Source organism: Schistocerca americana, chromosome 8 (assembly GCF_021461395.2).
Source record: "Schistocerca americana isolate TAMUIC-IGC-003095 chromosome 8, iqSchAmer2.1, whole genome shotgun sequence".
Classification (NCBI taxonomy): domain Eukaryota; kingdom Metazoa; phylum Arthropoda; class Insecta; order Orthoptera; family Acrididae; genus Schistocerca; species Schistocerca americana.
Window position 1 is genome coordinate 188,072,520 of NC_060126.1, and position 19,467 is coordinate 188,091,986.

Below are 19,467 nucleotides of genomic sequence, written 5' to 3' on the forward strand. Positions count from 1 at the left end.
CAAAGAAGGCACAGTATTACAACACAGGAATTGTCAATTTGATAATGGAACTGTGAGGGGAGGGGGGTGTTGTTGTTGTTGTTGTTGTTGTTGGTTGGTTGATTTGTGGGTGGGGACAAAACAGTGGGTCATCTGTTCCATCAGATTAGGGAAGGAAGTCGGCTGTGCCCTTTCAAAGGAACCATCCCAGTATTTCCTAAAGCGATTTAGATAAATCACGGAAAAGTTACCAGGAAGGCTGGACACAGGTTTGAACCGTCATCCTCCCAAAGGTGAGACCTGTGTTCTAACCACCGTGCCACCTCACTCAGGGGGGAATTGAGGAGGGGGATGAAGGGGGTGTAAGTAAAAACTGTAGGAAGAGACCAAGGCTTAAACACAGTAAGCAGGTTCAAGTTGATGTAAACTGCAGCAGTTATGCACAGATGAAGAGCCTTGCACAGGATTAACAAGCATGGAGATCTGCAACGAACATGTCTTCAGACAGAAGACCACCACCACCACAACAGCAACAACCAAGAACAACTACTACAGGACATTCCTTGTTGTGTAAACTACTTAAAAGTTTCTATCATAGCTCGCCTGTGGACAGGTGCAGGTTACCTGCCGATGGGTCAACTGCACCGCAGGGTCTACTGCACTGAATTCATGCCTTGTTTTGCCATGTGCGAGAGCTGTTTGGCCAGCTCTAATTGGAAATCAGCTGAGGCATTCGGTCATATAGGTTATGGCATGGTTGCCTGATGGCCCATACTTGTGCTGTCTGTTCACCACAGCCCACATGCTTGTGGCTGCCCAAGTAAGAGCAGTTGAGCTGACAGCCCGACTTCAATGATATCACTATTAATTGAATAACTAATGAAGAATACCTCTTAATCTTCAGAAATTAATCCTGACATTATGAACCAAAAGTGTGAAGTCTTCAAACCCGACATGGAATGTTCTGGCCACAGAAACGTGGAAGGAATTACTTGGCTACCTCTCTCTATAAATACCAGGAAATAAAATAAAGTATCTTTGGCAGAAAGGTAAAAAGTTTGAGTGGACGACAGAATGTCAGCAAACTTTTGAGAAACTCATACTTTAGCTACTACAAGCTCACATCTGACCCCAAATGAAAGTTGTTACTAACAATAGATGCCTCCAAAGATGGAAAGGCTAACGTTCTATTGCGTAAGACTCCACATGCATCTGAACAGCCTGTCACATTTGCTTCCAAATCACTGACCTCAGCTCAAATTAATCCCAACCAGATTGACAGAGGAGCACTTATTTATTTTTGTATCAGAAGTTCCAATCCTCTCTCTATGCTATGAAGGTCCATCATCATATACCAGATTATCAATCACTACTTGCTTCACCTGGTTGTATAAACAAGCTTCCTGATAAAACAGCATTGGGCACAATTCCTCAGCACTTATCAGTGCTCAATTTACTACTGTCAAACAGCCCAATATGCATATGTGGGTTCCCTCTAGAGATTACTCCAATCATTGGGGTATCACGAGAATGAAGGTGCTTACCCAACACCATGTCTAATGGTCTGGTGTCTCAGTAGAGATTGAGAGACATGCACAGCAGAACCAGCTGCACCACCACAGGGCTTCTTTCCATGACTGCCTCCACAACACTAGTAGCAGTCCGTCCACATCAGTTAATCACACTACCCACATATGATGCAAACAAACAGTAGCATGTCAAGTAGGTACCCTATCAGAATCTCACAGAATGTATCTGCCACTGAAGGTGCCCCACATACCATATATCAGATGATGGTTTGCAATTTGTGTCTGGTCTGTTTCAGGACTGCTGCAAAAAAACAGCATCTCGCACCTTACCACAGGACCATTCCACCTAGCATGCAAATATTTAAAATGCACATGAAAAAAGCAGTGTCATCTCTCAACAAAGAGGACATAATAACCTGCTTCTTGCCATCTTACAGAACAATTTCAGTCAAAGGAAAGTTATTGGAGGAGTTTCTCTGTGACTAGCACCATTACACGGTAAAGGATTTGATGTACCAGCAGTACATACTTTACTGGTGCCCCCATTACAGCTGCAGAACAGAGGTCTGAACTCATCATTCACCACTGTTGAGAAACTTCCCTTGCTACTGGCCGCACTTCTACCAAGGAGTGGAATGTTTATGGCCATACTGGCCATTTTGGGGGTTGTGGAGGGAGGATTCTTGAAGCCTGTTTAAATTCCGTAAAATGGTAGTTCACAGGATTTCTGGCAAGAAGCATCTAGCCAGAGATGCATGCCACAGTGGATCATTTATTGATACCACTGATATCAAATAGGCTGATCCTAAGTTATGAAAGAGACTGATTTTGGCAGAACCATCAAACAGAATCAGCTGTTCACAGCTGGATCAGAAGTTTCTAACTTCAGTCACAGCGCTACTAGGACAATGGAGTGTTGCAACAGTGTACAAGTGCTGGACTTTCAATTGAACTGTTTATCTGAGTGCTGTCGATGAACTTTGTGATTACAGACTAGAATGGAAACTTTTCTGGACCATTTTCTTGTTGCCCAGATCACTCCAGTAACTTTTCATTTCTTCGTCAATAAGTGCTTCATGTTGCTATGTTTATCAAGGGAATCTATGGTTTTATTAATGGTTGTGGCACTATATTTTGAAATACCTGTTGGAAACTACTGTAGGAAATAATCCAAAGATGAATCTCAATAATCCAAGGGCACCTGGTAAGTACTGTCAGAGAGAAAATCAATATTACAATCTCCACAAACAATTATTCTCCTGCTATGGCTGCATAACCTTATTCAAACCATCTACATGCTTTGTGAAGGTCAAGACCGGCAAACTGTCCTATCATTAGCTTACATATTTCCTGATCTATGATTGTACCACAGTACTGAAGAAGCAGTTATCAGTATTCATTAGCCTGAAGAGGGTGGGACCTATCTCCGTTTTCTATATGTATAGTCATGCGTGCTTTCCTCTTATTGGTTAAACAGTAATATGGTATTAGCTCCTACTGTAGTGTCTCTGAATAACATTTTGATAAGAACAACACACCTGCTGACATATCACCTGCCCTTCCATCTTCTTGTATGGACACTGGAAGTTCATCCTACTCACTCGTAAGATTTCTGAAATTTTCATGAGTGTTCTTTAAGACTCAGTTTTCTTCAGGATACAGTTATTTACTGAGGTAGTTAGTTCCTTGTTCCACAGAACATTTGCATGATAAATTGTAATGATGTGGAATGATTCATTTTACAGTATGTAGCTGTGCAAGTAACCTCTTACCATAAACAGTAATATGCAAACCTTGCTGCATATGATGATGCTGCAAAGTGCAGGATGATTAGCCAACCTCACCCCTTTTGAATGAGTCTAAAGATCTGCATTAAAAAGTATCACAGAACATTAGATACTGGGCCTATTGTACAGCACAAAGATTGATACAATCTTCACAATTATGTTAAGAGGGAAGGTAGGTTAGAGGTTAGCTTTTAACACCCCATTGAGGATGAGGTCATTGTAGATTCTGCACAAGCTAGGATTAGAGAAAAATGCGGAAGGAAATCAGCCACACCCTTTCAAAGGAATCATTCTGGCATTTGCCTTAAGTGATTTAATGTGATAATGGAATCCCTAAATCTGTATGGCCAGGCAGGGATTTGAACTGCAGTCCCAATATCTTGACACTATGTCACCTCATTTAGTACTACTGCGAAAAGCATTCTCTGCAGTGCTCCTAATCTAATGCTTAACCGTGAAAGGGCATGCTGAAAAGTAATGCCCCCGAATTTTTTATGAGAAAACTCTTAAAGCTTTTTATATAAAACAAACATTATTAACATTCTACATCTTTATTATTCATGCCTGTATATTTGGAGCCCTCTTCCACTAGAGGAGTCCAAATTGTAGTACGTAACATTGCAGTATGTAATGTAACTATGTCAGTGCTTGTGTAACAGCATGTTGTAATCAAGTTTCGAATTCTACGAGTTCGTCCGCACATGGAGCACTCTCTCCTTCAGCATGACAATGCCAGAATACACATAAGAACTGTGACATCTGCAACAATCTGATGTTTTCTGCTCACTGTCATCAATCATCCTCCAGACAGTCTGAACATCTTCCTCTTCCTCTTCCTCCTCCTCCTCCTCCTCTTCTTCTTCTCCTTCTTCTTCTTCTTCGGTAGTGCTAGAGCCCTTGGCTTCAACAATCTTTCTCCACATTTCTTAGTTGTTTGCTGCTCTTTTCCACCCCAAGACTCCCATACTGGCGAGATCCACTATCAACAATTCATCTTCTTTTAAGTCTCCATTTTTGCCTAGCTGAATGGATCACACCTTTCACCATTTTCTTTGGAATTCTATCCTCTACCATTCTCTCCACATGTACTAGCTGTTGTATTCACTGTGATTTCACAAATTTTACTATGTCCCTACCTTGCATTAACACTTCTCATTTGACATCGTAGCGTATTTTACAGCTTTCTTCATCCCTTATGCACCATAGATTTTGTGTCGTACTTTCCGCTCAAAGGTTCTTAGTGCATTTTTGTCATGTTCTGTCGACATCCGTACCTCTGACCCATATGTGTAACTGGGCGGCCCCATCCAATTTTCATCTGTTTCCAAAATTTAAAGAGCACCTTCAAGACTTCACTTTGATAGTGATAAAGCGGTGCAAGCATATGTGAGGTTGCAGCTCCATCAACAGAGTCCGACATTCTACCGTGATGGTAGCACCAAACTGGTCTCTTGTTGGGAGAAACATGTTCGTCACCAGGGCGACTTATGTTGAGAAATAAATACGTGGGCATGAAGTATAAAGATGTACAATGTTAATACTGTTTGTGTTATTTGAGAAGCTGTAAGAGTTTTCACATACAAAATTTGGAGTCATTCCTTTTCGGGATGCCCTTGTATAATTGAGGCTGGAGTACACTCTGTAGTGTACACAACCTACTGAATCATAGGTAACATTACTGAGCTCTGCAATTGGTTTAAAAATACCAGTTACAAAAGCTCTGTACCAGTTCTAATGTTCCCTTTGAATGTCTAGTACCTAGTAATAAGAAAGACCTAAGGTCTTCTAAAAACTTTCCTTTTCAGCCTATGTTTGCACAGTATGCTCTGTACTGTAAGACTCGTTAAATGCAGAGCACAAGTAAACACAGTGCTAGGAAGAAACAGACTCACCAGGTAGCAAGTAAGCAATATATGTGATGAGAATTTACTTAAGAATTGAGAGTCATACCAGAGTAAATTAAACAACAAATTCAACACAAGGAGTATACAAAAATAATACAAAAGGGCCAATTATTTAACAAAGGCACATACTGCAGATGATTAGGTTTCAAAGTGGTGTAAAGATTGGCAACTTGGTTTAAATGGTCAGAAATGTAAAACAGAGCACTTCACAAGTTTTCCTTTAAAAAAAAGTGTTGTATTCTTTGACCTAAATACCAATGAAACACAACTGCAGCCAACCAGCTCATACAAATTCCTGGATGTAACACTTTGTAGGGAAATGAAATGGAATAATCACATAGGCTCAGTCATAGGTAAAGGAGGTGGTAGACTCAGTTTATGGGTAGAATACGTGGGAAATGCAATGAGTCTACAAAAGAGATTGCTTAAGAATCACTAGTGCGACTCATTCTAGAGTATTGCTCAAATGTGTGGGATCCTTACCAAATAGGACTAACAGGGGACATAAAATGTATAAAGAGAAGGACAGCTTGAATGGTGACAGGTATGTTTGACTCACGGAGGAGAGTCGCAGAGACCGTCGCAGACATACAGAAGAAACTGAACTGGTAGACTCTTAAAAATAGACGTAAACAATCCCGAGAAAGTCTACTAATAAAGTTTGAAGAAAAGGCTTTCAATTATGATTCTACAAATAAAGAAAGCAAAAGAAAAGAAATTATCAAAAGAAATAAGGCAACTATTGACGAATTACAGAACCTATCTGGAAATATGCGGGAGACATTGTGAGAAAATACAATATATAGAAAGCAGCATTAATTCTTTTTGCAGATGACACTAGTATTGTAATCAATTCAAAAATATAGCAACAGAAGAAATGGTCAATAATGTCGTTAATAGTGATGTATTGAGTTGTTTTCTGCAAATGATCTCACTCTCAATTGACACAGCATATTCAGTTCTGTAAAGTTAGAGGTACTACACCAATGACAAGTGTAACTCATGGTGACGAAATAATAACTAGACAGAAACTCCAAAATTATTAAATGCTCATATTAATGAGACTTTAAACTGGAAATAATACACTTTCAAACTTCTCACATAACTCAGTTGAACCACGTTTGCATTCTCAAGCACTGCAGATCTTGGGGAGCAACAAATCAGTAAGCTGACATATTTTGAGTATTTACATTCAACAATGTGATATTCTGGGGTAACTCATCTTTCGGAAAAAATCTTCATTGCTCAAAAATGTGCTGTAAGAATAACATGCGGTGCTCACTCATGATCATCTTGCTTAAGGAGTTGGGGATTCTGACTACTGCTTCACAGTTTATTTACTCCCTCATGTAGTCTGTTGTAAATAAACGACTGCAGAGCAAATGGAACTACGATGTGCATAATTACAATACCAGAAGAAGAAATGACTTTCATAACTCCACATTACGGTTGTTCTTCAACACAAAATGGGGTTCATAATGCAGCAACCAAGATTTATGATCAAATATCCAGTGACATAAAATGTCTGGCAAACAGCAAAATGTGAATGTAAAATGACTCATTCTACATCACTGCAATTAACTGTACAAATTATCTATTGAACATGAAAGTAACTAATTAGCAGACTAACTAAGAAGGAAAATCTGGTAAGAGAAGCAACTGAAAACAATAAGAATACAAAGATAACAAAATAAACTTATCTCGGGTAGACATTACACTCATGTCAGGATGGCAGACAGCATAGTAACTACCAACAGAGAGAGTTCTATAAAAACATTTTATGATTTCTATAATGTTTGTATAGTTCTTAAGATGAATCCCCAAGATAGAGATATATGACATTTCGAAAGTAATGAAGGTACAATCAGTTGAAATGTGGCATAGTAATGAAGGTACAATCAGTTGAAATGTGGCATACTGAAATCTGGACATCACAAGCAATGTATCACACCACTGTTCAACAAATGCAATGGCAAATGAAGCAATAATGTCTTATATAGTAGAGTGTCAATCATCTGAACTAATTGGGGGGAACAGGGATGTTCAGATAACTGGTTTATTCAGACAATAAAACCATATATACTCCTGGAAATTGAAATAAGAACACCGTGAATTCATTGTCCCAGGAAGGGGAAACTTTATTGACACATTCCAGGGGTCAGATACATCACATGATCACACTGACAGAACCACAGGCACATAGACACAGGCAACAGAGCATGCACAATGTCGGCACTAGTACAGTGTATATCCACCTTTCGCAGCAATGCAGGCTGCTATTCTCCCATGGAGACGATCGTAGAGATGCTGGATGTAGTCCTGTGGAACGGCTTGCCATGCCATTTCCACCTGGCGCCTCAGTTGGACCAGCGTTCGTGCTGGATGTGCAGACTGCGTGAGACGACGCTTCATCCAGTCCCAAACATGCTCAATGGGGGACAGATCCGGAGATCTTGCTGGCCAGGGTAGTTGACTTACACCTTCTAGAGTACGTTGGGTGGCACGGGATACATGTGGACGTGCATTGTCCAGTTGGAAAAGCAAGTTCCCTTGCCGGTCTAGGAGTGGTAGAACGATGGGTTCGATGACGGTTTGGATGTACCGTGCACTATTCAGTGTCCCCTCGACGACCACCAGTGGTGTACGGCCAGTGTAGGAGATCGCTCCCCACACCATGATGCCGGGTGTTGGCCCTGTGTGCCTCGGTCGTATGCAGTCCTGATTGTGGTGCTCACCTGCACGGCGTCAAACACGCATACGACCATCATTGGCACCAAGGCAGAAGTGACTCTCATCGCTGAAGACGACACGTCTCCATTCGTCCCTCCATTCACGCCTGTCGCGACACCACTGGAGGTGGGCTGTACGATGTTGGGGCGTGAGCGGAAGACGGCCTAACGGTGTGCGGGACCGTAGCCCAGCTTCATGGAGACGGTTGCGAATGGTCCTCGCCGATATCCCAGGAGCAACAGTGTCCCTAATTTGCTGGGAAGTGGCGGTGCGGTTCCCTACGGCACTGCGTAGGATCCTACGGTTTTGGCGTGCATCCGTGCGTCGCTGCGGTCCGGTCCCTGGTCGACGGGCACGTGCACCTTCCACCGACCACTGGCGACAACATCGATGTACTGTGGAGACCTCACGCCCCACGTGTTGAGCAATTCGGTGGTACGTCCACCCGGCCTCCCGCATGCCCACTATACGCCCTCGCTCAAAGTCCGTCAACTGCACATACGGTTCACGTCCACGCTGTCGCGGCATGCTACCAGTGTTAAAGACTGCGATGGAGCTCTGTATGCCACGGCAAACTGGCTGACACTGACAGCGGCGGTGCACAAATGCTGCGCAGCTAGCGCCATTCGACGGCCAACACCGCGGTTCCTGGTGTGTCCGCTGTGCCGTGCGTGTGATCATTGCTTGTACAGCCCTCTCGCAGTGTCCGGAGCAAGTATGGTGGGTCTGACACACCGGTGTCAATGTGTTCTTTTTTCCATTTCCAGGAGTGTACTTTATTTACCAATAAACACTACATTTATAGCATGAATCTCTTGTATTATTACAAGGGCAAGAACAATAGGAATGTATATAGTACAGACAAATACACAAAAAATATGTAATACATATGCAATTTGTATCTACAGTACATATGTACAGAATTAACGCTTAAAAAGAAAACCCTAATTTTGGTCTTTCTAAACACGTATCTGATACTGATTGCTTTTATCTTGAGCTTCCATCATCACAGCAGTAAATGCTTCAGAGGCAGCAAGTATATTTGCATCTTCATTTTCTGGACCAGACCTGATGTAACATGCTGACAAGCGGCAGCTTCATCAGTGATGAGGTTTACAATCGCTGTGACAATTTTGAGCACTTAACTTCAGACGTATCCCATCACACTCAAAATTTTATCCCAGGCTTTCTTAAAATTCTGTTTCTTTTACACTATTCCACACTGCTCTGATCAAATCATTATTTTTATGATTTATTAACAAACTTTCTTCTCCCTCCTCTTTTACTAATAATGTGCATAAAAATTCTTCCGTACAATCATTTATAGGTCTCAGTAACAATAACACCTTGGTTCATAGGATGGAATGAGGGGGTTATGCTACATGGCAAAAGAACCTGTTCTTTTCATTTAAGATGTCACATGATGGACGAGTTGGTGCATTGTCAAGAAGCAGTGATGTTTTCTCCCTTTTGTCATTCTTTAACTGTTGAGCCTTCGTGGGAGGTGCATGAACTTCCATAAACCATTATGTGAAAGTTGTACTACCCATCTAGGTGCTCTTTTGTTAGGTGTAAACAATGAGCACTGACAATCGGTGGCATTAGTACAAGCTAAATCAGTAACATAATTCTTGCTTATTTTAGGACCGGGTGTTGCTAATTCAAAACATGAAGCAAAAGTTTTCCTTGCCAAAGCTTTCTAATTGAGCCCAGTTTCATCAGCATGCTAAGTGTTTTCGAGAACATAATGTTCTTCTTTCAATACATCTCCAAGTTTAATTTTGAAAGAGTTGGCTGCTGAAGAATCAGCAGACAGTTTTTCTCCTTTATTTGATGCTTGCAAATGCCGTTTGTTGACTTATAATGCTTTAACCATATTGTACTTGCTTTCAAATTCAATGGCCCCTTAAGGTTTCCATTAGTTTGAATGGGACCAGAGACCAGAGGTAGCTTCTCCTTGTGAGCTGTTTTATGTAAACCACTTGTAAACAGCATCATCCAGATTCATGTTCGAAGTAAACTTCATAGTTTCACGGCTTGTCGATCCATCGGTAGAATAAAGGGTACATGTAATATCTGTGATGCTTGTCCTTTGTTTTTCATATCCATAAATATTGACTTATAAAGATTTTAGCTGTAAGATAGCATGGATGCAGATTTCTCTTCCTCTAACCTTTTATTAATCTCGTACTTATTTCTCATATATAGGCCAACACATATATGTTTACACATTTTGTATCACAAGTTTAGTTTGCATGGCAAAGTGGACACAATGATCACGACAGGGGGCAAACAGTTACTACTGTCTGCAACTCAGCATTTTTGCAGGGCAGATGGGGGGTGGTGGTAGTGAGGGCGGCAAGACTGAAGCGGAGGGGAAGGGCAGCACATGTGAGTGAGTAACAGGAAGTTCGGTTAAGTGGTTGTTTAGATAATTGAAACCCTACTGTACTTTTAAGGCAGCTATATTGGCACAGGTGATAAAATAGATGAAATACATAGATACATAACAATATACGAATATATTCTTGTCATATACGGTATTACAATTGTGATGTCTATTTTTACGTACATGCTAATGCTTCCTCCTGGAGGGTCTGGTTTCCTGAAGGCAGCTGCTGCAGCTTTTCTGGTGAACAGTACAGCAGTACGACGATTCACACCAGAAGGTGATGCACTCATCTGCGACTGGTCTGATGTAGACATCTTCACAGGAGTTACTGGAGGAGTGTTGTTTGATGTGTCTGTTAGGACAATATAAGTACATCTGAGCACAGACATACAATCAGTGGTTCACATCCTCACTTGGCTCAACACTAAGCAAATAAACAAATTTCTAGGTACTTATTTTCTTTGCTTTGTTTCTTGGAAAAACACTGGCACAACTTTGCAAGTGTCACTATCTGATTTATTTACTATGTTGGCAGGGAGTAACAAGCTACAAATGCCAAGAGAAAGTATAACTGGAAAGTGGAAGGAATGAAGGAAGCAAGATTATGGTTTAATATCTGTCAATGACAAAGCACAAGTTCGTATCTTATAGCAATGGGAAAGGACATTGGGCAAATCCTTTTCAAAGTAACTGCCCCAGCATTTGTCTTGGGCATTTTAGGGAAACAATGGAAAACCTAAAGTCTTGAGGGTGAGATGATGGACTGAACCTGCCTTCTCAAATGTGAGTCCAGTTCCTTTATCTACTTCAACCTGGTGAGTGGAAATTTGTATGGTGACTGAAGAATATAAGGAACATTTGCAAAAACGTTCTTGAATAAGCTGACAACTTTGAAATTATAGCAATGGGAAAGGACATTGGGCAAATCCTTTTCAAAGTAACTGTCCCAGCATTTGTCTTGGGCATTTTAGGGAAACAATGGAAAACCTAAAGTCTTGAGGGTGAGATGATGGACTGAACCTGCCTTCTCAAATGTGAGTCCAGTTCCTTTATCTACTTCAACCTGGTGAGTGGAAATTTGTATGGTGACTGAAGAATATAAGGAACATTTGCAAAAACGTTCTTGAATAAGCTGACGACTTTGAAAGACTGTCGCAAATAAAGCTTTTGGCCAGTAAGGCCTTCGTCAAAAATGGATCTCACACACACACACACACACACACACACACACACACACACACTCACAAAAGCATGCACATTTGCCTGCAAATGCAACTCACACACACGACTCCAGTCTCAGGCAACTGAAGCCACACTGCGAGCTGCAGCATCAGTGCATGATGGGAGTGGTGACTAGGTGGGGGTAAGGAGGAGGCTGGGGTGGGGAGGGGGAGGGATAGTAAGGTAGGAGTGGTAGACAATGAAGCACTGTTGGGAAGCATGCGGGGACTATGTGGAGAGAAGATAGGGCAGCTATGTGCAATCAGGAGGTTAGATGGAGGGCAGGAGAGAGGTGGGTAGGGGGTAGCGAAAAAAGAGACAAGTAAAAAGACAAGATGCAATGGTGGAATGAGGGCTGTGTAGTGCCGGAATGGGGAACAGGAAAGGGTCTGGATGGGTATGGACAATGACTAATGAAGGTTGAGGCCAGGACTTGGCCCGACATTGGGCTGAAAGGCTTTGAAACAAATCCCCGGACACGAAAAAGTAAAGTAAGTAAAGTGAGGCCAGGAGAGTTATGGGAACGTAAGATATATTTCAGGAAAGTTCCCACCTGCACAATTCAGAAAGGAAAGGTGGGAAGGATCTATGTGGCACAGGCTGTGAAGCAGTCATCCAAATGAAGGATATCATGTTTGGCAGCATGCTCAGCAACAGGGTGGTCCACTTGGTTCAGAATTAATGAACTGTACACCTATATGGACACTGATTCTCTAATAAGTTTTTGGAAGGGAAAAATGCAATGTGAGTAATGAATATTGTTTACAAAATTGACGTCAGCCCAGCCACAAGAATAATGCAGAATTTTTGTTTAAAGGTAGCTACCACCAGTTTCAGATTTAAAAATTTATCTTCAGGATGACTCCTTCAGGCTTTTTCGTTGGGATCACATTTTGTGGTGTGATTATGTGGCATCGAAAAACACATTTGGATGGTCAGATGGGGATAGGAATCACTGTCCACTCGAATGTGTGTCCAGTGTTTCAATCAGCTTGCTCAGTAACATTTTAATACTATTAAATAGTATAAAAAGGTAGATGAAATTGTCATGTAACAATAATTTGATTTTTTTACCTTATTGCTCATTTGTGCTTATTTGATTCCAGAAATGCACTCTCATCTCAGGTAACAATTGACAGCTAAAAAATACTTTTTCTGTAAGAAGAAACAGAGAAAAGGTGGGAAGGAGCTGAATTTGAAATGAACTACTAATTATACGAGGCGCATTTTTTAAGTAAGTAAAAAAAGACATGCTAAGATATCTCAATAATTTTATTTTTACATGAAAGCCTGTACCTTAATCTACTTTTCTACATAATTTCTGTCAATATTGAGGCACTTGTCATAATGTTGTATCAGTTTTTGAATACCCTCCTTATAGAAGTCTGCCGCCTGACTTGTTTTGATGAGTGAGTTTGAGATTATAAAATATGTGACATAAATGGGTGTATCTTTTGACTGCACTGCCTTAGAAGCTTCAATGTTTTACACCGCCAAGGGACCATAGACCTCAGTATGTGACATAAATTTCAACTTGATATATCAACTTGTTTGTGAGAAAATGGGTTTCTAACAGTTGGACAGACAGACAGATTGACAACAAAGTGATCATATAGGAGTCCTGTTTTTACAGTTTGAGGTACATAACCCTCAAAACGGGATACGGACACACACAAACACATGGGGAGCCAACACAAAACTTAAATCCCCCCCACCCACCCACCCACCCACCCACCCACCACACACACACACACACACACACACACACACACACACACACACACACACACAAAGGTAGTTGGGTAAAGAAAGTGAAAACAGAAATTAAATAAACATATATAGTAAACAGTTCAAACATGTTTGATTCAGAAAAATCACATGAGCACATTTAAATACTGTCCTCCAATTTATACAGTCATGCACACACCAACACCTATTTCACACACAGCACATATGTCTTACGCATATCTTCAACGAGACCATATAGCACCTTCCATTACTTTTGCTCATTTTGTTTCACATCTTGCCACTGTGACTTCCTATGCCTCTCTATGCCCCTTCAATAAACACATTTTACAGCTAATGAAAATAATATTTCCTCCAAACACTGATAAAAACATCTTTAACAAGAACTAATAGCAAATATCTGCTGAAATAACGAGCAGATAGAAGAACAAGATCAATGGAAAAACTTTCAGTTATTCTTGCATTGGACATGAAATTAATGTCTTCCTTTTTTTGCATTTGCATTTTTAGACAGTTGGTTTACACTATTCTGACAGTTAGTTTATACCATTATCTGCAGACAATACAGATCAAAAGATTTTTCTAATGACTAGACATGGAAATCAGATTTAGTGAATTTCTGTATTGTTACATAGTGCACTGAAATTAATAAAATGGCCAAGTGAATCTTCTACACAGAGCTGCCCAACATAGAGGGAACAACATTAACAGTGCACTGACACACGAACTAAACTGAAAATTTCATGTCAATGACAGATACTCAACAATTGAAATGAAAACATGACAGCATAATATCTGTAACAGTTATACGGTTAACAGTAAATGTAAATTAAATGGTTGCTCAGTGAGATATAAGGTTCCTATATCTCTGACAAGTCCACAACATATTAAAAAAGGATATTTACTTTTAAAAAGATACAAAGAAGAACTGCAGGATACCAATCATGTGAGGGACGATGCACACAGTGATAAATATATCACCATGAAAGGCCCAAAAAGCCTGTAAACTGTTGTTGCTACAGTGTAAGATATACATATCAATCATTGTTTTATCTGTAACGGGAGTGGTATCCTGAGCCTCCTCCTTAGCCTGAGCAATTTCAAAATTTAAAATTAATACTTTTAACAACTGCTCAGAATAAACAAAAGTTGTTATAAAAGCATAAAGACTACACTCTTTGTCAACTGTTGCTAAATATGATGATATGTTTTATTACGAATGAGGTGATGGACATATGGCGGAATGAGCAAAGGAAAATGGAGCACCTGGAGATAATTTGTCCCAACTCCGTAAAGTGCAGCACGAACTCCACATGGAGTCACCAGGGTTTGAACAGGGGACCTCTGCTGTGGAGGTCGAGCACTCTAGGCACTACACTGCAGAGCAGCCCAAGAGACAAAAATGTTAGATATATTGAAACATAATAATGCAAAAGTCAGGCCATAAACAGTATTGTGAGGGTATTCTCTAGTTTCATTCTGCTGGCACACACAAAACTATCAGATCAGTTCTGTACATAGTATCATTCAGCATTCAGCACATTTCTGTATAATTTTCATACGAAAAGACACACTTTTATCACATACTGTGCCCCTAGATGATCAGTAACTCTACAGGAGTTAAAACTGGACAACGTTAAATAACGCATGGTGAAAGAAGCGGAGACTTTATACAAAATCTGTACAAAAATGGACAAAGTGGAACTTATAATTATAATCGCATAAAAAGCACATTTTAGTAACTGCAAATTTCCTCTTAATTACAAACTACAATATTAAAAACATAATAAGAATGATTATTATAATCATATACAGTGACTTAATAATGAGTTAATGGTGAAAGCGAAACATGTTACAACTGAATTAACAAATACATACATTACCTTGGTTCTATTTCTCTACATTTTTTGCACCTACGTGCAAACACGGGAGTACACACACACACACACACACACACACACACACACACACACACACACACACACACACTTTTGTTTACACCACCACCACCACCATTTAACAGGATTATTCCTATTTATTTTTGACTTTTGAAATTCTCTTACAGTTGAATCTTAAAAAGAGGTATGCAAGCCAAATTCACAAATTTAGATTATAACTGAAAGGAATTTACTACAGTTGTATTTATATTTAACTGCATGTATTGCATATAGCAGAACATCATTCAATGTATGTAAATAATGAAAGCCCTGTGTTATACTTTCTGAGCAGAAGCTATAGAATATGTAATACAAAGTATCGATACGCAAATTTTAAACAACTGAAAACTCAGGATGGAAGAACAGTTATATGATGAAAAGGACAGATTGCTACTCACCACACGGAGGAGATGCTGAGGCGTAGACACGGACAGCAAAAAGACTGCTATACATTTAAGCTTTTGGTCAAAAGGCCTTCTTCTAAAGTAGAAAACACACACACATTTACACAAACACCCCCTCCCCCTCTGTCACACTCACACACACACACACACACACACACACACACACACACACACACACAAGCAGTTTCTCTGGCTGCAAGGCAGTCTGGCCTCAGCAGCTATGTATGTATGAGTTGTGTTTATGTGAAAGTGTGTGTGTTTTCTACTTTAGAAGAAGGCCTTTCGGTCAAAAGCTCAAATGTATAGCAGTCTTTTTGTTAGGCCTGCCTGCGACTCCAATCCTCCTCTATATGGTGAATATAAAGTCATCCTTTCATAATACTGTCGCCATACACAAAATTAACAAATTTCATACTATGTAGGAACTAGTTTTTATAACAAATGGCAGCTGTGCTTCCACTGCTGACAATGATTAATGGACCTCAAATTATTTCTAACTGCATAGCTGGCTTTCTGAAAGGTTTTCATGATATGCTGACTGCTTTAGTAATTGCTTTCTGTGCTAAGTGTCAGAGCATTTTCCAGGATATCATGGGATTTTTAAAAATTTGTGATGTAAATAATTGTATTGAAAGATCCTGCCAGGATGCAGCACCAAAAGGAGAAATGTAGCTAGTGAGAGGGGGCAAGTCAATGGGAATGTACATTACTGGAGAACCATGCAATAAACCCAATGCTTACTAGTTGGGATGTTACATGTTGAACAGTCTTGGAGAAGATTTGAATACAGAATCAGCAGAGTGAAGCAGTGCAGGATGTTGACTGATGACAACAGTTTTTAGCAGTGCTAGTTTTTGGAAGGTTAGGGTTTGTGTGTCAGAGTGTTCAATGAAATTAAGATACAGGAAGTGGGAAATAAGCAAAAATGTAAAAATACTATGGTGTATTGTTGATATGATGTCTACAGACAGTTGACACAACAAGGTGCAGAAAAATATACAAAACAGACATGTATTCCAGATATGATACATAATCAAAACTTTCGTGCAGTCCATGAACCTAATACCTGAAAAGACAGTGGTGACAATAACTTTGTAGTATTTTTCTGTGTAGGCATCCATATACAAAAAATACAGAGATATGACTAAAGGAAGAAGGCACATAAAGACCAAGAAGTAAGCATAATTTCAGGATAACCTGGAGACTTTATGGAAATAATTCCATATAAGAATTCACACAGGAGACAATATAATTATTGGAAAGATATGTCGATTTAAATGTGCGTAAATACAAGACAACAATGAGAGCTCATCTCAGCTTGGCAGCAACTGCTTCTCACCAATATTAGATCCCAGGTAATAATTGCCACTACCACCATATGAACAATTACACGTATGAAAATATTCACATTAACATGGAGCTAGGAATTGGTGAAATAACTGTTGTGAACATCTAGAAGCCATTTGGCATGTACATGTATTAAAAACTCACGACCATTCTACGGTGTTCTTAGAAGACTTCACCAACCATGATCGACTATGGAAATACAAATGTAAACACTGAAAATGGGAACACACTGGTTAACTGGTCTGAAAAACACAACTTCCATCTAGTTCTTAGTACTGAAGATCAGTGTACATTCTGTTCTGGAGCCTGGAAAACAGATTACAACACTGATTTATGTTTTGTGTTCTCCAATAATTAGGGCCAGTCATTACCAATACCAAGGAATGTCCTGTAAACTTCTTGTACAATCAACATCATCCAGTCCTTTTCAAAACAGGCACAAGCGTACTTGTCGTAAGATCATTTCCCAGATCTCAATCGAACTTTAAAAGAGCTGACAGGTTCACAGGAGCTGTGCTGTGCATAACAAAGGAATGTATCCTACGAGGCTTCCACAAGGAATACACACCTAGACGGTTGGAATAGTGTGACATTCTACACAAAAGTTTTGTGACAACAGTAACTGAAATAGCTGACGAACTCCAGAAGAGTATCAATGCAGCTCACCATATACAATGGACTGAAACTGATGAGGCCTCAGAGATCTGCACCTCAAGCAGAAATGCCTGTCTTTTCTAAGAAATCTTATATGTGCCAAGCCACAAGACTGCACAAAGGAGGCTGTTACTCCCAAGCAAGTAGCAAGTAAAATTGTGTCCACCTCTAGAACTCCTCAGATTCGATCATATTCACTTAAGGTCCAAAAGCAATTGCAGGCTCTTGAAGTAGCCTGTGAATATCTGAGTTGGGCTACTCTAAATCATTCATCAGTGAGGAAATCACAGCTCTCAAAGAAATAAAAGGAGCAAGGGCACCTAATTTTCATGGCATTACACGGTAAGTATTCAGTATAGATAATGATACTATGGCATGACTGACCTCAGAAAGTTTGACATATTTCATAAAAATCATTACAATTGATTCTTGAGTCAATTTTGGAACCTGTGTATTTCATTAAAGGTGTATAAAGTTTCTTGTACATTCTCAACAAGTTCTGCAGTAATTCTGCTTTTGGTGTGAGGGAATTTTTTTTATATCTCTTTTTATAGCCACAATGTTGTACCTCTTCTTTCTTGACCTTGTCGCTTAGCATTTGAAATAATGGTCTCGTCTTCTCAGAACTGCTCAGTGAGAAGGACCAAACTTAATTTTCTTTAATTTGCAATTGTATTCTTGCTACAAGTACTGCTGCGATATATTACAATAACATCTGTCATTTTCATGATAAAATAACTTTTGTATACCACTCAGAAATGATTTTTGGAGTAGCAACTCCACTAATGATCTCAAAAATAGCTCAAATAGTATAATATAGAAGCCATAAGACTTCATCTACAAATACACCTTTAATGAATAAGTCTCTACAATATAATATAAAGTAATGTACTATCTCCATAACTATTCTTAGATACGGAACATTTATGTTCAAGGCACAGCAAATTTTATATTCTATAAAAGTGAAAGTATGTTTCTCATTCCAGATTTTTATTTTATTTTTATTTTTAGCATTTGTTAGGATTAATTCCATAATTTTAGACATCAGCCTAAGTAGGCATTGTACATTTAAATGATACATTATAGCATCCATTCAGAATTCCTAATCCACAGTGGGAAGTATGTAAGGAAGTGTGTAAGAAAGGCTAACAGCATTCTTTATTGATATTCTACAAACTGGTAACATGGCACACGATTTGAAAAAAAGAGGAAAATTATAGCCATCATAAAACAAGGTCAACCAAATAACAAATGGCAAAGCTACGGACCCACTGCTTTCCTTAGCACAGTATACAAACTTTTGGAAAGAATACTGTGTAATAGAATCAGCCACAAATTTTTTCAAAACCTGTCAGCTGAAAAGGCAGGATTCTATCTGAACCGCAGCTGCACCAACAACGTTTTCTCAATAACAACTTTTTACTAAAGTGGAATATTGAAACAAACAAAAGACCTCAAATTTTTTTTATAGATCTAAAGTGACTTATGATACTGTGTGGAAGGAAGGGGTAATATTCTAAACTTTTATGAGTCATACCACTGGAAATTTCATCAGTGCTACATTAAGCAATGAAAACTACAAGTTCTAATGGGCAGTCACATGAGCCATTGAACAGGTCTTAATAATGGCTTTCCAAAAGAATCAGTGCTGCACCCTCTTCTGTTTTTGTTGTATACAGGGTGTTACAAAACGGTACGGCCCAACTTTCAGGAAACTTTCCTCACACACAAAGAAAGAAAATATGTTATGTGGACATGTGTCCAGAAACGCTTACTTTCCATGTTAGAACTCATTTTATTACTTCTCTTCAAATCACATTAATCATGGAATGGAAAC

At 39.5% G+C, this 19,467-nt stretch overlaps 1 protein-coding gene across 2 annotated transcripts in view; it reads right to left on the bottom strand.

Moving 5' to 3' along the window:
* Positions 1–19,467, bottom strand: part of LOC124625776 (peregrin) — a 260,021-nt gene that overhangs the window by 57,915 nt on the left and 182,639 nt on the right. For both annotated transcript variants that reach the window (XM_047149217.1, XM_047149216.1), the window contains exon 17: positions 10,502–10,673. In XM_047149217.1, coding sequence (XP_047005173.1) covers positions 10,502–10,673 — 172 coding nt within the window. The remainder of the gene's footprint in view (positions 1–10,501; positions 10,674–19,467) is intronic.